Source organism: Oncorhynchus clarkii, chromosome 15 (assembly GCF_045791955.1).
Source record: "Oncorhynchus clarkii lewisi isolate Uvic-CL-2024 chromosome 15, UVic_Ocla_1.0, whole genome shotgun sequence".
Taxonomy (NCBI): Eukaryota; Metazoa; Chordata; class Actinopteri; order Salmoniformes; family Salmonidae; genus Oncorhynchus; species Oncorhynchus clarkii.
In genome coordinates this window covers 20,367,922-20,387,654 of record NC_092161.1, presented here as the reverse complement: position 1 = coordinate 20,387,654, position 19,733 = coordinate 20,367,922, and the positions used below count along the sequence as shown (strand labels likewise).

The following is a 19,733-nucleotide window of genomic DNA, read 5'->3' as shown; positions in this document are numbered from 1 at the left end:
CCCCCACATCTTGCAGCAAGGCTGCTATGGATGTTAATAATTCAATATTATACCTTTTATATTTAACTAGACCTTTTTTCATTAGCAGCCAATGTTTGGGTGATTATCAGGCTCAGAAAAGCATGTTATAGACTCTTAACATTTCTTGAAACCCAGTTTTGGGTTTTCCCTTGATCTCTACATTAGCATAGAAGTCTTACAAACACAGTAGACATTGTTGCAAAATCTATTATTTCTCTAAACTAGAGATCCAATATTACACCTGAACATGAAAAAATATGAATAGTTGAACACCTGCCAGCATTGGTGCATTTCACGTCACTTAATAATTTTTTTGTGTTCTCTAACTCTCCCCAAACTATTTTGACAATGTGAAATGATTTATTCTTGAAGCTCTTTTTTTTCCTCTGACACCGCTCACCCCTGAAGTTTGACACGTGTCTAAAGTAGTTTGCGGCAACGTTCTTCTCCCACCCCTCCCCCCACCGCGGGCCAGTGTTGGACCACGGATCTCATTATAACACAGTTGAGAAAGAGCGGGAGGGAGAGAGAGCGAGAGGGAGAGAGATGAGCGTAAAGAAAGGTGCTCGTCAGTCATTCTATCACTCCTCTCCTCCCCGGGGGGAGAGAGAGAGAGGAAGCTGAGCGTAAAGAAAGGTGCTCGTCAGTCATTCTATCACTCCTCTCCTCCCCGGGTTGCCTCGCTCGCCATGGCTGCTCTGTGTCACTTCCTGCACATGAAAAGACAGCTGTCTTGAAAGATACATGGCAGCGATGAATAACAAAACAGCGCCACTTTGAAACTCAAAATCTAGAGAGGAGAAATGGAGAGAAAACAGAGGAAGACTAAGTGCCTCAATGTCGTCAATATGTGTTAAACTGTGTTTAATGTCTCTTTACTGCATCCAGTTCTGAGACATTCAAAGAGAGAAAAAGCAATCTGCATTCAAATACGGCCTGCCCTTCAAAGTCTCACTTGTAGTGGCGGTTTACAAGGCCTGCGACGGCAAGTTTCTCCCCATACCCAATGTGGCCGGTAAAAGGTCATGTGATAATGCTAGTCTTTTACGCTCGTTTCAAGGTGACGTCACAGCGTGTATACCTGATTCCCTTGTTCAAAGACGTCTTCAGGAAAATAAAAACTTGATTCCTCCTCTCTGATTTCTCCCTCATTCCTCATTTACTGAAGCAGCCATGTAAGCCTTGCCAAAGACTGATTTCTGTCATTGATGACTGTTAAGAAATGGCATATTTTCCCACCTTAGGCAGTCACATAAAATACCACAAATGTAAATTTTGTTATTTGATATCGAGTGGAAGTGCCATTTCTCTCATTACGTCTGGCACTCGGTGGTGTGGGCGGGCAGGGAGGGGGACGACGACGACATCCGTGAGAGTGGGGCTCCTCGCCATGGGGACCAGGCTGCTTGCCATTATCCCCTTGGAGCACTGATCAAGGCTTCTTGTCCTCTGAACGAGTTCTGTGTCATTTTATCATTGAGGGGAACAAGCGTGAGAGGGAGAGATATGGGGGGAGCAAGCGGCTTTCTTGGCCAAAAGAGGCTCCACTGCAGGCAATCAGAGCTAATCAGATCAGTTGTCTGATGGGGCTGAGAGAGAGGTATCGGAAGGAACGTTGGATGGATACAGCTAAAATGACAATGCATCATTATGATCTATTTATACATTCTTGAAACTCGTTGGAGAGGCAGCAGGCAGCTGGAGGAGACATTAACTTACAGGGGAAGAGGCAGCAGGCAGCTGGAGGAGACATTAACGTACAGGAGGAAGAGGCAGCTGGAGGAGACATTAACTTACAGGGGAAGAGGCAGCTGGAGGAGACATTAACTTACAGGGGAAGAGGCAGCAGGCAGCTGGAGGAGACATTAACTTACAGGGGAAGAGGGAGCTGGAGGAGACATTAACTTACAGGGGAAGAGGCAGTAGGCAGCTGGAAGAAACATTAACTTACAGGGGGAAGAGGCAGCTGGAGGAGACATGAACTTACAGGGGAAGAGGCAGCTGGAGGAGACATGAACTTACAGGTGGAAGAGGCAGCTGGAGGAGGCATTAACTTATAGGGGAAGAGGCAGCAGGCAGCTGGAGGAGACATTAACTTACAGGGGAAGAGAGGGCTGGAGGAGACATTAACTTACAGGGGAAGAGGGAGCTGGAGGAGACATTAACTTACAGGGGAAGAGGGAGCTGGATGAGACATTAACTTGCAGGGGAAGAGGGAGCTGGAGGAGACATTAACTTACAGGGGAAGAGGGAGCTGGAGGAGACATTAACTTACAGGGGAAGATGGAGCTGGAGGAGACATTAACTTACAGGGGAAGAGGGAGCTGGAGGAAACATTAACTTACAGGGGAAGAGGGAGCTGGAGGAGACATTAACTTACGGGGGAAGAGGCAGCAGGCAGCTGCCTCACCAGCACCACTCCAGTGCTGATGTTTATTTTAATAATTAGTCCTAATTGCATGTCCCGGTGCGAGATCAGAATGGCAAAAAACTAATACGATACATTTTTCATGAGGTGCTCTGCTCGGGCAGAGTAGGGTTTTATCAGCCCTGTGTCTGTATGTGGTTGTTTTTATTCTATTTAATCTCATGTTATTTTTGGGGGGAACTAGTCCTTTAGAGGAGTATGTTGGTACAGTTTGTGCTGGACTGGTGTTATACCTCGGTGAGGACGATTCTGATTGGCTTACAGCACCAGCGTAATGGGCACCTTTTCTGAAAAGGTTCCCAGAAGGCTATATTCCTGCCTCCTTTCATGTCTAATAATGATGTGGATAGATATATATCTCTATTTTTAATAATGTGTCTCCTCTTTTGACCCGACAGGATCTGCCGCTGGGTTGTCATTTAAAGAGCTGACCTCCTAACCCTTTGGACCTTTCATGTCCTCTCTTTCTTTCTCTCTCCCAATTTAATGGGCTTTATTGGCATGGGAACACACATGTTTACATTGCCAAAGCAAGTGAAGTAGATAATAAACAAAAGGACAACAATTGAAATGAACAGTAAACACTCACAAAAGTGTTTTTTTAAATAGACATTTCAAATGTCATATGTCTATATACAGTATTGTAATGATGTGCAAATAGTTGAAGTATGAAAGGGAAAATAAATAAACATAAATATAGGTTGTATTTACAATCTCTCTCTCTCTCTCTTTTTTTCTCCACAGAGCTTCTTTGAAGGTCAGTCTGCACCATGGGACTCTGCCAAGAAAGACGAGAACAGGATGAAGAACCGATACGGAAACATCATTGCATGTGGGTACAAATGATATGTCACCAGTATTTGTTGTTGTCATTCAATCCCCTAATGGTTAGATATGGATTTGTGAACATTATTGTGAAAAATGTCATTGATATATTGTCTGTTATTGTAAAGCAACATAAAGATAGGATCATATGAAAAATGTGTCTTGAAGCTGTGATCCTCATTCCAAACCACGTTGAATGTGCATGTGGATACAACACAGGCGGTCCTAATTGACTTGGCAATTATGAAAATGAGCCTTGACATGGCCTAGGGTTCCATCTTTCTCTACAGAACCATTTCACACATTTATTTTTTCCACATCGGCCTACTCCGATACACACACACACACACACACACACACACACACACACACACACACACACACACACACACACACACACACAACCCCATCAGTAATGAGGTGACCGCCCCAGTTATTTCCATGTCAATAAGATTCCTGACACTTCCTGTCCCTGCAAATGAGCAACTGACCAATCGCAGTGCTGTACATGGCGCGACAACCAATGAGCTGGCGGGCACATTAGGGGGGACTGACAGTTTTCTGTCGGTTATAATAATTAGTGAATAAATCATTCAGAGTACGTTAGCATCTCCTCTGTGCAATGGGAGAGAAAGAAGGAGATCAGAGAAGATTGTTCTCCTATCAGTCATAATGAATTGTTATGACTAATGGAGAGACACTTGTTTCCCAACCGAGCTCTGTCATGTGATGAATTTGATTAAGTAGAGTCACACATCACAGTAGTTGACTGCCCAAACTTATCTGCACCTAACTGGTGATACGGGCTCTTACTGTGCCCAGATCCATCACTTTGAATCCCAACAACTAAGGTGAAACAATAACTGAAAACTGTAACTGAACAACTGAACAGCATAGTTATCTTACAAATAATTGTTGACTGGTATCCAAATGAATAGGGACTAAATCAACTTATTAACCCAGGAAAGACTTTGTTCTAGAGGGCATATGTTAGACATCAGCACAGTGGCTAGGTAGTTTTGCAGTATGTGCAGGAGTTGATGACCTTAAACTCGGTGGACACTCTCCTCCACAGGGATAGCCAACCAGTGTTTTCCTCTCTGTCTCATCAATATTACTAATGGGGCCTTGTTTTCTCGTCCTCTCTCTTGTTTTTCTTTCTCTCTGTCCTGTCTTTATCCAGATGATCACTCCCGCGTCCGGCTGCAGGCTATCGAGGGAGAGCAGAGCTCCGATTACATTAATGCAAATTACGTGGATGTAAGTACAACACCAGCCTGGGCTTAGACATAAAGGTCAGCCAGCGTGTGTCTGTGCACACGCATAGCTCTCAGATGGAATGAGATGATGATCAGGCTCCTGCTTAAACCCACAATCCTCCTACCCACTCTCCTCCTCTTCCCGCACACCATTCAGAAGTTTAGACACACCTACTCATTCCGGGATTTATCTTTATTTTTACTGTTTTCTTCATTGCAGAATAATAGTGAAGACATCAAAACTATGAAATAACACATATGGAATCATGTAGTAACCAAAAAAGTTTGAAACAAAACAAGATTCTTCAAAGTAGCCACCCTTTGCCTTGATTACAGCATTGAACACTCATGGCATTCTCTCAACCATCTTCACCTGGAATGCTATTCAATTCAAGGTGTGCCTTGTTAAGTTGTGTGCTTTAATGTGTTTGAGCAAATCAGTTGTGTTGTGACAAGGTAGGTGTGGTATACAGAAGACAGCCCTATTTGGTAAAAGACCAAGTCGGTATTATGGCAAGAACAGCTCAAGTAAGCAAAGAGAACTTTGAAAGTTTCTTCAAGTGCACAAAAACCATCAAGCGCTGTGATGAAACTGGCTCTCATGAGGACCGCCACAGGAAAGGAAGACCTAGAGTTACCTCTACAGCAGAGGATAAGTTCATTAGAGTTACCAGCCTCAGAAATTGCAGATAAATGCAAATAAATGCTTCACAGAGTTCAAGTAATAGACACATCTCAACATCAACTGTTCAGAGGTGACTGTGTGAATCACACATTTCATGGTTGAATTGTTGCAAAGAAACCATTACTAAAGGACACCAATAGTAAGAAGAGACTTGCTTGGGCAAAGAAACACGAGCAATGGACATTAGACCACTGGAAATCTGTCCTTTGGTCTGATGAGTCCAAATTTGAGCTTTATGGTTCCAACTGCTGTGTCTTTGTGAGACGCAGAGCAGGTGAAAGGATGATCTCCGCATGTGTGTTTCCCACCGTGAAGCATGGAGGTGGTGTGATAGTGCTTTACTGGTGACACTTTCTGTGATTTATTCAGAATTCAAAGCACACTTAACCAGCATGGCTACCACAGCTTTCTGCAGCTATATGCCATCCCATCCCATCTGGTTAGTGCTTAGTGGGACTATCATTTGTTTTTGAACCTGTCTAGGACTCCCCGCAACAGCCAGTGAAAGTGCAGGGCGCCAAATTCAAAACAACAAAAATCTCATAATTAAAATTCCTCAAGCATACAAATATTTCACACCATTTTAAAGCTAAAATTCTCATTAATCCAGCCACAAAAATGATTTACAGCGAGAGCACTACAAACAATTGTTAGGTCACCACCAAGCCACAGAAAAACAAAAAGTCACAAAAAGCAGAAATAGAGATAAAATTCATCACTAACCTTTGATGATCTTCATCAGATGACACTCATAGGACTTTGTTACACAATACATGTATGTTTTGTTTGATAAAGTTCATATTTATATTAAAAAATCTGTTTACATTGGCGCGTTACGTTCAGTAGTTCTAAAACATGCGGTGATATTGCCACATCAATTTACAGAAATACTCATAATAAACATTGATAATACATGGAACTTTAGATAAACATCTCCTTAATGCAACCGCTGTGTCAGATTTAAAAAACTTTACGGAGAAAGCAAACCATGCAATAATCTGAGTACAGCCTTTAGACAACAAAGCAGCCAAAAAGATACCTGCCATATTGGGTAGTCAACATTGCTCAGAAATAGCATTTTAAATATTCACTTACCTTTGATCTTCATCAGAATGCACTCCCAGGAATCCCAGTTCCACCATAAATGTTTTGATTTGTTCGATAATGTCCATCAGTTATGTCCAAATATCTTCTTTTGTTATGGTGTTTGGTAAACAAATCCAAAAGCGCATTCAGGTCGCGCCGAACTTCGGACAAAAAGTTCAAAAAGTTCTGTTACAGCCCGTAGAAACATGCCAACGTAAGTATGGAATCAATCTTTAGGATGTTTTTAACATAAAACTTCATTAATGTTCCAACCGGACAATTCAATTGTCTGTACAAATTAAGTGGAACGAAGCTACCTTTCACGTGAGCGCGCCAGACCGAGGCTGTGGCACTCTGCCATACCACTCACTCAAAGAGCCCTTATGAGCCCCTCCTTTAGAGTAGAATCCTCAAAACAGGTTCTAAATACTGTTGACATCTAGTGGAAGCCTTGGGAAGTGAAAAATAACTAACATCACCCTGTATCTTCAATGGGGGCTGAGTTGAAAAACTACAAACCTTAGATTTCCCACTTCCTGGTTGGATCTTTCTCAGGTTTTCGCCTGCCATATGAGTTCTGTTATACTCACAGATATCATTCAAACAGTTTTAGAAACTTCAGTTTTTTGTCTATCCAATACTAATAATAAATCAAATCAAATAAAATGTATTTGTCACATACACATGGTTAGCAGATGTTAATGTGAGTGTAGCGAAATGCTTGTGCTTCTAGTTCCGACAATGCAGTAATAACCAACGAGTAATCTAACCTAACAATTATAAAACTACTACCTTATACACACAAGTGTAAAGGGATAAAGAATATGTACACAAATATATATGAATGAGTGATGGTACAGAACGGCATAGGCAAGATGGAGTAGATGGTATACAGTACAGTATATACATATGAGATGAGTTATGTAAGGTATGTAAACAAAGTGGCATAGTTTAAAGTGGCTAGTGATACATGTATTACATAAATATGCAGTAGATTATATAGAGTACAGTATATACATATACATATGAGATGAGTAATGTAGGGTATGTAAACAGTATATTAAGTAGCATTGTTTAAAGTGGCTAGTGATATATTTTTACATACATTTCCATTATTAAAGTGGCTGGAGTTGAGTCAGTATGTTGGCAGCAGCCACTCAATGTTAGTGGTAGCTGTTTAACAGTCTGATGGCCTTGAGATAGAAGCTGTTTTTCAGTCTCTCGGCCCCTGCTTTGATTCACCTGTACTGACCTCGCCTTCTGGATGATAGCGGGGTGAACAGGCAGTGGCTCGGGTGGTTGTTGTCCTTGATGATCTTTATGGCCTTCCTGTGACATCAGGTGGTGTAGGTGTCCTGGAGGGCAGGTAGTTTGCCCCCAGTGATGCGTTGTGCAGACCTCACTACCCTCTGGAGAGCCTTACGGTTGTGGGCGGAGCAGTTGCCGTACCAGGCGGTAATACAGCCCGACAGGATGCTCTCGATTGTGCATCTGTAGAAGTTTGTGAGTGCTTTTGGTGACAAGCCGAATTTCTTCAGCCTCATGAGGTTGAAGAGACGCTGCTGCGCCTTCTTCACCACGCTGTCTGTGTGGGTAGACCAATTCAGTTTGTCTGTGATGTGTACGCCGAGGAACTTAAAACTTACTACCCTCTCCACTACTGTCCCGTCGATGTGGATAGGGGGGTGCTCCCTCTGCTGTTTCCTGAAGTCCACAATCATCTCCTTTGTTTTGTTGATGTTGAGTGTGAGGTTATTTTCCTGACACCACACTCCGAGGGCCCTCACCTCCTCCCTGTAAGGCCGTCTCGTTGTTGGTAATCAAGCCTACCACTGTAGTGTCGTCCGCAAACGTGATGATTGAGTTGGAGGCGTGCATGGCCACGCAGTCGTGGGTGAACAGGGAGTACAGGAGAGGGCTCAGAACTCACCCTTGTGGGGCCCCAGTGTTGAGGATCAGTGGGGTGGAGATGTTGTTACCTACCCTCATCACCTGGGGGCGGCCCGTCAAGAAATCCAGTACCCATTTGCACAGGACGGGGTCGAGACCCAGGGTCTCGAGCTTGATGACGAGTTTGGAGAGTACTATGGTGTTAAATGCTAAGCTGTAGTCGATGAACAGCATTCTCACATAGGTATTCCTCTTGTCCAGATGGGTTAGGGCAGTGTGCAGTGTGGTTGAGATTGCATCGTCTGTGGACCTATTTGGGCGGTAAGCAAATTGGAGTGGGTCTAGGGTGTCAGGTAGGGTGGAGGTGATATGGTCCTTGACTAGTCTCTCAAACCACTTCATGATGACGGAAGTGAGCGCTACGGGGCGGTAGTCATTTAACTCAGCTACCTTAGCTTTCTTGGGAACAGGAACAATGGTGGCCCTCTTGAAGCATGTGGGAACAGCAGACTGGGATAGGGATTGATTGAATATGTCCGTAAACACACCAGCCAGCTGATCTGCGCATGCTCTGAGGGCGCGGCTGGGGATGCCGTCTGGGCCTGCAGCCTTGCGAGGGTTAACACGTTTAAATGTTTTACTCACCTCGGCTGCAGTGAAGGAGAGTCCGCATGTTTTGGTTGCGGGCCGTGTCAGTGGCACTGTATTGTCCTCAAAGCGGGCAAAAAAGTTATTTAGTCTGCCTGATAGCAAGACATCCTGGTCCACGTGTAACCATTCCAGCCCAGGACCTCCATATCCGGCTTCTTCACCTGCGGAATCATTTTAGACTAGCCACATGGACAGCTGATGAAACTGTGGGTTTGCACAGCCATATAATTTCTGCACAAACTGTCTCAGGTAAGCTCATCTGCGTGCTCGTTTTCCTCACCAGGTCTTGACTTGACTGCAGTTCGACGTCGTAACCGACTTCAGTGGGCAAAAGCTCACCTTTGTTGGCCACTGGCACACTGGAGAAGTGCGTTCTTCACGGATGAATGCTGGTTCAACTGTACCGGGCAGATGACAGACCGTGTGTGATGTTGTGTGGGCGAGCGGTTTGCTGATGTCAATGTTGTGAACAGAGTGCCCCATGGTGGCGGTGGGGTTATGGCATGGGCAGGCATAAGCTACACACAGCAAGCACAATTGCATTGTCGTGCCATTCATCTGCCACCATCACCTCATGTTTCAGGATGTTGCATGGATCTGTACACAATTCCTGGAGGGTGAGAATGTCCCAGTTTTTCCATGGCCTGCATACTCAACAGACATGTCACCCATTGAGCATGTTTGGGATGCTCTGGATCAACATGTAAGACAGCGTGTTCCAGTTCCTGACAATATCCAGCAACTTTGCACAGCCATTGAAGAAGAGTGGGACAACATTCCACAGGTCACAATCAACAGCCTGATCAACTCTATGTGAGTTGTGTCGCGCTGCATGAAGCAAATGGTGGTCACACCTTATACTGACTGGTTTTCTGATCCACACCCTATCTTTTTTAAGGTATCTGTAACCAACAGATGCATATCTGTATTCCTAGTCATGTGAAGTCCAGAGATTAGAGATTATTTAATTTGACAGATTTCCTTATATGACCTGTAACTCGGTAAAATCTTTGAAATTGTTGCATGTTGCGTTTCATATTTTTGAGAGCGAGAGAGATGGGGCATTGATCCAGATGGCCCGTCAGAAAGTTTTGAAAGATTTGTTTTGAGCCTCAGATGTAAACAGAGCCCACACTTTGGGTCATGGACTGACAAACAGCAGGGTCCCGGTAAACACACACACACACACACCACAAGCCCTGCTTGTGCCACAGGTCAGCAGTCCCCCTGCCGCTATCACGCCGGGTGTGTGAAATTGAGAAAAAGCCTTTGTGATACTTCAATGAATCTGTCATTGTGTCCAAAAAACGATAAGCTTCTGTACCAACTGTGATTGTGAACCATCCGGTGGCCATGCAAGAGGCTGTTGTGTGGATGCTGATTGTACAACATAGATTTATGTAGAAGTAAAACAAAATGGAGTCATCTTTTTTGTTGAACCTGAGAGACACAGCAGAGATAACGAGAGAAGAAAGAAGAGATAGTCAGTGACACACTCTGGAGATTTCCACAACTGTCTCTCACATGCACGCACACACACACATTCATCACAAATGTGAGCCAAATGTCCATCTATGCTGTGGCGTAAACAGAGCTGCCTTTGACCACCATGTGTCCTGTATATCCAGTCCGGACTATGGAATTAGAACTAGAACACTGTCCATCTCTATGTTCTGGATACAGTCTGTCCACAGCCAGTACATACTGTAGGGCCATTAGTTTGTTTCCCGGGTGACCGTTTAACACTAGAAGCCCACTCCTTGTTTACCCCCCTGGCTATTGCTGTTGACAGTCAATGTTATTTTCCTCTCCCATCAACCAGCTGGCATGGTGCCACCAATGCCAACCAACCTCCCCCTGCGTATACTTACCTCCCTTGTCTCCTCCTCGCCTCACTCCTCATCTCCCCCTCTACCTCCACGCCAAGCTTTGCTTTCACATGTCATTAGCCACATTAGCACACTTAGCTCTCTCGTCTTCAAAGGCCAGTGTAAATTAGGGTAAATTTGCAGCGTAGGTGGAACAAGTCGCTATCTCTCGAAATGAAAGGGCCTGTAAATAATTTCCACACGCCCACATGGCGTCTTCATGTCGGAGACATTGTGTTCAGGTGCTCACAGATTGATAAAGAGATAATTCTGAAAGCGTCCGCTCTCGTTGTCAAGACCGGAGTTGGTACGCGTTAGACAGCAGTCTAAGTGGATATGGTTTCATCTGGCTTTGTTTCACTGTTCGCATTGTTCTTGATAGCAACAAGGTGATTCTGGAGGATATTATATGAGAGGTGAGAATTTGCCCATTGACTTTGTAGATGTTTTGCGTTTCAAAACGAGGAATTGTTATCTTGTTGCAAGAAGCCTCCTATGATAATGCAATGTTCCTCTCACAGAGAATCATAAGCATCAACCTTACAGTACTCATTAAAACATTCCATGAATACAATTTGACTGTGTTTGTGTGTGTGCGCGCGTGTTTGGCAGCACACTCGTGTGTCCAGTCGTATGTGTTGAATTAGCATTCCGCGTCTTACTGCTCTGCAAGGTCACCTATGTAGCTAATTACAGCTTGACCCCAGAGGACTCGTGGTGACACGGACATGAAGACATCTGTACACTACCTCCCTCCGCTGCACCTGCCCTCTCCTCTCCCTGCAGACTGTCTGTCTGGGTTTCTGTTCCCTCCCAGTGTTTCTCTAGCCTGTTTCTGTAGTGCTGTCTCACCAACTCCTTTGGTCATTGGCATGACAACGACCATAGCAGTTGGCTGTGTGTGTGGTGCATTCAGTCAGTGAACTCGGCAGCATCTGTGTGAGTGCTGCTCGTCTCCCAGGCACAGACCTAACAGGTCCCAATTAAGTGGAATTTCAGAAGGTCAGAACAGAAGTCTAAACCTTTCTTCCAACATGATGATCACATAGAATACGTGACCAGCCAATGAACCCTTCTCCTAATAGCCTCTCGCTAACTAACTCTATAGCCATAGTTGATATTCATCGCCACGTGTGCTCCCACAGTGGGAACTCCTCGATAGTATGTAGAGCAAGAGGATAAACAAGTCTCAGGGAGCCCAGCCTATCAGAGCCCAGAGAGACGGAGAGCCCAGAATATCAGAGAAGAGGGATGAGGTGTCCCTGTTTGATTCAGTCCAATTATATTCCATGTTAATTATAGTTGAGGTAAAGGGAATATGGCGTGGATAAGAGCTGGACCAGATGGCGTGGATAAGAGCTGGACCAGATGAAGACAATAGGTCAGACTTTGTGGTGGGTGAGAACGGCTCTTTATTCCAACATTTAGCTTCCCACCGTGTACAGTAGGCCTCGCTAGGATACAAGATGCTCGCCAAATGAAATTTGAGGGGATTAGAGTAATCCCTCTGAGATTGAGCCTATTCCGAAGATAAGAGCCACACAGCAGAAGAATAACTCAGCCGTGTGCGTGTTCACAGACTGTATTATCCATCGAAAATATGCTGTCAGTGCACTTTAAGTGAACCGACCGCAGGAATTCTTTGAGAAAGAGAAATGCTGCTGACATCCCCGGGATGTTAGAGTGGTTGCTGTCATGTTGTTGTCATTATTTTAGAAGACAAGCTTTTGCACGTATTTTCAAATGGAATCCAAATAAACATTTTCTTTCTACTTGGTTTGAATTAATTAGTAATTTAAGACAAAAAATATGTTTTGAAATGTGTTTTCACCGCAGCATGTTTCACTTCTTGACTCAAGTAAACAAATATGCCCATTGTACTGTATTCTTCAGTTTATTCAATACTGACATCTGTGTGCTGAAAATTTTAATTTGTTTCTCTTTCGGATTTCAGGGCTACCACAGGCCAAATCACTACATTGCTACCCAAGGTAAGAACAGAAACACACGACAAACTTGATCTTGTCTGAATATCTCAGTATTGTTGTTGGATCTGCAAGTCTTTAGTCTGCTGTTCAGTATGACAGCCTCACCAGAGCTGTCAACACAGATATACAAGAGATCTGTAAAAAGCTGTGGGACTCCCCTCTCTCTCCCTCTCTAACCAACCTCTCCCCCCTCCTTTATTCCCTTCAGCCTGTCCAAGCCTTGTTGTGCTGAAGTAGCGTCTTAGAACAATTAATCAGTTGTGTGAGCAAAAGGGGAGGGGTGAGGATTGCAGTAATAAATAAATGGATAAGTTCATGTGTACTGGCGTGGTGTGTGTACATGCACATGAATGTCTAAACGTGTGTGTTGTATTACTGCATTAATCTGGCAGGCATACGCTTTTCCCACAATCCCGCTGGAGGTGAGCTCTGATTGATCGTTAATTGTTGTTGAATTCTTGGAGGCAATGTTTTCTCGGCCAGCCGCGCGAAGGTAATTCCATTCCACGCTCACTCCGAGTAGAGACAGCCAATCCAGCACAGTAAGACCAAGTAGACAGTGTGGTCATCTAGTGGGTCTGGGAGCTGCATAATGACCTAGTAGACAGTCTGGTGGTCTACTGGGTCTGGGAGCTGCATAATGACCTAGTAGACAGTCTGGTGGTCTACTGGGTCTGGGAGCTGCATAATGACCTAGTAGACAGTCTGGTGGTCTACTGGGTCTGGGAGCTGCATAATGACCTAGTAGACAGTCTGGTGGTCTACTGGGTCTGGGAGCTGCATAATGACCTAGTAGACAGTCTGGTGGGTCTGGGAGCTGCATAATGATCTAGTAGACAGTCTGGTGGTCTACTGGGTCTGGGAGCGGCATAATGACCTAGTAGACAGTCTGGTGGTCTACTGGGTCTGGGAGCTGCATAATGACCTAGTAGACAGTCTGGTGGTCTACTGGGTCTGGGAGCTGCATAATGACCTAGTAGACAGTCTAGTGGGTCTGGGAGCTGCATAATGACCTAGTAGACAGTCTGGTGGTCTAGTGGGTCTGGGAGCTGCATAATGACCTAGTAGACAGTCTGGTGGTCTACTGGGTCTGGGAGCTGCATAATGACCTAGTAGACAGTCTAGTGGGTCTGGGAGCTGCATAATGACCTAGTAGACAGTCTGGTGGTCTAGTGGGTCTGGGAGCTGCATAATGACCTAGTAGACAGTCTGGTGGTCTACTGGGTCTGGGAGCTGCATAATGACCTAGTAGACAGTCTGGTGGTCTAATGGGTCTGGGAGCTGCATAATGACCTAGTAGACAGTCTGGTGGTCTAATGGGTCTGGGAGCTGCATAATGACCTAGTAGACAGTCTGGTGGTCTACTGGGTCTGGGAGCTGCATAACGACCCAGTAAACAGTCTGGTGGTCTAATGGGTCTGGGAGCTGCATAACGACCCAGTAAACAGTCTGGTGGTCTAGGAGCTGCATAATGACCTAGTAGACAGTCTGGTGGGTCTGGGAGCTGCATAATGACCTAGTAGACAGTCTGGTGGTCTAGGAGCTGCATAATGACCTAGTAGATAGTCTGGTGTCCTGTGGGTCTGGAAGTTGCATAATGACCTGTTTATTGGAGTGCTGGCCTCCCAGGCCGTCCGCCTTGCCGTTCTCTGTCTCCTCAGAAGAACTACACCTGTTCTGTGACGAATGACACTGAGTGAAACGCAGGCTGCGCTAACAGTCAAGTGGACACACATACCTAGTCCCCGATAGTGTGTCTTAACCCCCAGGTGAATTGCTTCCAACAGAGAGAGTGCCGGCTGGTGAATGAGACTAGGAGAGGGTTGACCTCCATCCTATTTTATGATGAGACTATACAATATTTACTATACACAGTCATACTATACGTTGAATAGGAGAGAAAATAATAGAGCACACCAGTCTCAGACAGAGTTGGCAGCGGACTCTCCATGTTTAGTTTTTTTCAATGTTATGCCGGCGTTTGCAATTAGAGGGCAGCTTTCAAAGAGAATTTTTTTTTTGGGTGGAGAGAGAGGAAAATCGTAATAAGCAGAGATCTTGCACAGATCAAAGGCAGATGTGCTTCAGGCCAATCGGGCGCTTGTCAGTCACGGACATTCAGCATGGGATCCCAAACAATATACACTGAGTGTACAAAACATTAAGAACACCGGCTCGTTCCATGACATAGACTGACCAGGTGAAATATATGATCCCTTATTTATGTCACTTGTTATATCCACTTCAATCAGTCTAGATGAAGCAGAGGAGATGTTAAAGAAGTATTTTTAAGCCTTGAAACAATAGAGACATGGATTGTGTAGGAGTGCCATTGAGAATGTGAATGTGTAAGACAAAACATTGACGTGTCTTTGAACGTGGTATGGTGGTAGGTGTCAGGCACACCGGTTGGAATGTGTCGAGAACTGCAATGCTGCTGGGTTTTTCACGCTCAACAGTTTCCCGTGTCTATCATGAATGGTCCACCACCCAAAGGACATCCAGCCAACTTAACACAACTGTGAGAAGCACTGGAGTCAACATGGGCCAGTATCCCTGTGGAACGCTTTCGACACATTGACACTTTCGACACAGAGTCCCTGCCCTTACAAATTGAGAATTTTTTGAGGGCAAAAGGGGGTGCAACTCAATATTAAGAAGGGGTTCCTAATGTTTTGTACACTCAGTGTATGTTTTTACTCATGGGTGTGGGGAGGTGCATTTTGTCCATTCACCCCTTTTCTCTCAAGAGCACCCCCAGAAGCTAAAGGTCTGTATAGCCTTTTTAATACAATATCATTTATTAAAATACATACAACCTTTCTTTATTAACTCGGACCTCACACAATCGCTGGCTGGCTGGCATGTTTCTCTTTCTAGGGGAAAAAAAGTGCAAAGAAATATCCTAGTCTCCTTCCCTCCTGAAGAATCCCAGCAATTTGTGTGTCTGTATCTGTGGCTGGCGGGGTGCCAGGGTGAAAAGCATTGCGACGACAGAGCCTCTCCTCTGACAGCCTGTCCACTCCAGCCGTCTGTGAAGATTTTGTTTAGCTTTTTTCTCCTACTTCCTTGTCCTATTTCCCCAGTGCGCCATGGGAGAATCTCTTCTCCACAACTAATTGGAGTTGCATGACTTGGCTTTACCCTCTGCCGCACTAGGCCATTTACCGCAGCTGCTCAACGATGATGCGTCGTGTCACATTTTCTTCTCCCAGACGACGACACCAGCCGCGCTTCGCGCCTCTCCTCCGCCGAGACTTTCTTTCTCTACACAGTTGTACATACCCACTGTTAACACTGTGTCAACACAGATGACTGGTTTAGTTGGCAAACGTCTCACAGGTTCACGAAGTGTGTTCATAAGGAGGGGAAAGGAGGGAGGAAGGGAAGGGGGGAGGTACTTGTATAGAGCTCTTAGAAGGAAATAGTTGGGAGATCAAACCTCCATTCATCCCGAGTGCAGTCCTTTTTTCATATCATCTACATAACACCATCACTTCCTCCAGAGAAAAAAACCTTCCTATCCCTGGGTGGATGAGTAACTGTAGGACATACACTGTTCTGATTGAACTGAATCTGCCTTTAATTTAGAAAGAAAATAATACGTCTAGAATGGTGAGGGTTGCTGTTAGGAGGAGTGAAGGGGGCCAAGGGAGATCAGGGAGTGAATAGGCTCTTGTTCCTTGGAGAGATGGTTATGAATACCAGGAGAGCATGTGAAAACCGGCTCGCTCGCACTAGAGGTAAAGGCACCTGGAATTGTCATCCGGCGAATTCTCAAGCATTTTAAAATGCGACACCAGTGTTTTTGGTAATGCGGCTGTTTGTGTGAGCATGAATATGGAACATCTGCAGGGAGCTTCGTGTGTGTATGCGCACGTGTGTGTGTGCTCACGCATGTGTATGTTTTAGCTGTTGGAAGCAATTTGCTGTGGCTGGCGGTACACACGCCACAGCTCTCGAGGACACACACACACGGATTTGCATGAGCTAATTAGCTCGTCCAAAGTATTTTTTTTGCATTTGCCAGTTGATTAAAAAACAATGCTAATTTGAATTAATTAAATTAGTAATTCTTAATTCCTTCCAGGGATCCTTTATTGCTCGGTGCAATCTTAAACACGGCCCACATTAAAGTGTGTAGGAGTTAATTGAGAGTGTGTGCACAGATTTCTGTCCCCCTTCCTGGCGTTAAGCTTCTTGTCATTCACCGCGTGTGTGTTGACTTAGATCCAAGCATTAGCTGATTGCCCTGTCAACAGTGATCAGAATGTACAGGCACACAGCCCCAGTGTCCTGTGTTGATAAAGTTCAACTGGGAAAAACAAGGTGTTAACCAGCTGAACCTGTGCACTTTTCATTGCTCAGAAAACAAGCAAGTAATCGACAAATGTGAAAAAACGCTAACAAGGATGTGATGAGCATTGAATTAGTATGAGAATAACCTGGTATAAGTAGAGGATCTGACAATCCTGACAATATTTGGACAATACACACACTTTTTATATTGGAAAATCACATGTTGGTGTCATTCATAACGTGATTCATAACATGTCCGTATGGTCACAAAGAGCTTCGCATACACACACTCACACCCTTTCTCTTCTTTCCCTCTCTCTCTCCCTCGCTCGCTCTCTCTCTCTGTCCCTCTGTCTCTCCTCAGGGCCCATGCAAGAGACAGTCTATGATTTCTGGAGGATGGTGTGGCATGAGAACACTGCAACCATCGTCATGGTGACCAACCTGGTGGAGGTGGGCAGGGTGAGTACCACGAGACCACAGACACACACAAACAAACACACACACAGTCACACATTACACACACTAAAGACAAACTCAGTTCTGGTACATTTTATTGATTCAACCAATAAATAAAGTAAACTAAAAGGTGGACATTTTCCAGGCCTGGCATACAGAAACCAGGGGCCCAACATTTGAGTGTTTTCTGGAAAGCAACGCTAGACAATGTCAATCTACTGGGGTGTAATGTCCCGTGTGGGTACAGACCTTGTTCAAGCCAATCAACCATTGGTTAAAGCCTTGAGAGGCGTGATCAGAGAGTGATCTGACCGGTTAGTCGAATAAGCTCTCTGAAACGGTCAAACCCATAACAATACGCACGCACGCGCACACACACACACAATCATACACACTCTCACGCACACACTCATACACACAACGACAGAGAAGGCATGCCTAACCTGTCAGTGGCTCATTTAAGGAAGGGCCCCAACTCCCGCTGGCACCATATCAAATCAACAAAAGGGAACCGAGTGATGCACGGCCACAAAGCGCTAGCCAAGCGGGTGAATCCTCCCACCACCTGGTGCTATTGTTTTAACCACTCAGCCCTGGCTGTCCCATCTTGCCCCCTGTTGAGTCTCCAATCTCCAGGCCCTTTCAGTGGGCTGCAGGCAGGCCAGGGTCGGCAGGCAGGAAGGCACAGCGGCATTCTTTTCCACCATAATAATAAAAACCACTCACTCCACAGCCATTGTCTGCTAGGCCGCTTCACCACTGATGAACTTTGGAAAATCCCTTCTCCCAGGCTTCTGTCGCTTTTCGCGTTCATGCCAAGCAGTTTTGTTTGTTTTCGATATAGCTTCGCTCCTGTTTCTACATCCCTTCTGGACCGCAGGTGGAGGGAGCACAAGGCACAACTAGACGTGGAGAATAACACTACCCCAGATAATGTGTTAGTGAGTGGCGCAGGCAGCCACCCAAAGCATATCGCTGGCTGATCATCTTCATCGTAGCTGTCAGACACAGTTGGGATTAATAGGATATTTCTGCCAAGACTTCATCTATAGGATGCTCTTCAGGGATAAGCTAGCTGAAGTATCAGGGGGATCTGAGAGGCTGGAGGATCTGGAGCGTCTTGACTTGAGCTCCATACAGTTTATGATCGTGTCACTGGATACCTAACTTCCTTTCACTGATGATCAGGGCTGAAACTCCAGTCAGCTCCACAGTGACCCTGTACACTTTATTTATCCTGTCAGATGGTGATGAGGTACCTAGTAAGATTCCAATGGATAGCTAATCGTATTAGCCCAAATCATCCTCCCAATGTTTTATTTTGTGTGAGTGTATTTATGTTTTAAGGCTACACTACACTCTGTGACCAGTAGGAGTGCTTTGTATTGTTAAACCTCTCTTCCTATCACGGATCATGTACTCCATCCAAGATCCTCTCAGAACCGTCGCCTGCTGTCCTTACATGCTTAACCAGTGTGGCACACAACACCAGAGAGAATGGAAGTGGCACTAGTTTGACAAAGCCGTATTAGTCTCTGTGGTGGTAGGTATAAGAGAACTAGTTGTTCCAGATAGCTGTCCTAGATTGGCATTCTTTAAAGATCCACAATGCAGGAATCGCTTTACCATTTCCTGCTTGGTAAAATTCTAATAGTTCGCCTAATTTCAGTTTGTGACAAAACAAGCAGTCATTATGTAGAGAATTATTGTGCCATCTAAACCGCTGTGAAATATATTTTTCACAACCAAAAATATAGTATTTTCAGCTGTTTGAAGCTGGTGTACAAAACCGAAAGTAAAAGAGGAAAAAACTAAACTTAAGAACATGAAGCATAGAAATAGTGCACGTAGAACATATTTACAGCTTCTTAAACTTGCTTTCAATGACAATGAAAGATCAATAACTCAAATTGCTGTATGAGTTTGGTCGGGTCGCCCAAAACATTTAATAAGCTCTTGTCTGGGCTTCCCACAAGAAGGAAAGCACATGGGACACAGCGATCTGAAATTCTTTAGGCTACTAGTTATGTGTCCTTCAATAGAAACCTTATGGGATCATCTTAAAATCTTCTCCAACGACATTGAGATTCCTCTTAAAGGCTATATCAGGAAACAGGGCCTAGTAGGAGATTAGGGCATAAGGAAGCATATTCATGCAACCTACTTTAGAATATGGCTTCCAAGATCTGAATGTACCAATTACATGTAATTGAGCGGTTCAGTACTGTAAAGACATGAAATACAAAACTACAGTTCACCATCATAAACCATGTA

The 19,733-nt window shown here is 44.7% G+C and overlaps 1 protein-coding gene across 12 annotated transcripts in view; it reads left to right on the top strand.

The window, feature by feature from the left end:
- Positions 1 to 19,733, top strand: part of LOC139367028 (receptor-type tyrosine-protein phosphatase mu-like) — a 296,813-nt gene that overhangs the window by 252,816 nt on the left and 24,264 nt on the right. For all 12 annotated transcript variants that reach the window (XM_071104931.1, XM_071104928.1, XM_071104927.1 and 9 more), the window contains 4 exons: positions 3,194 to 3,281; positions 4,458 to 4,534; positions 12,668 to 12,704; positions 17,365 to 17,462. In XM_071104931.1, coding sequence (XP_070961032.1) covers positions 3,194 to 3,281; positions 4,458 to 4,534; positions 12,668 to 12,704; positions 17,365 to 17,462 — 300 coding nt within the window. The remainder of the gene's footprint in view (positions 1 to 3,193; positions 3,282 to 4,457; positions 4,535 to 12,667; positions 12,705 to 17,364; positions 17,463 to 19,733) is intronic.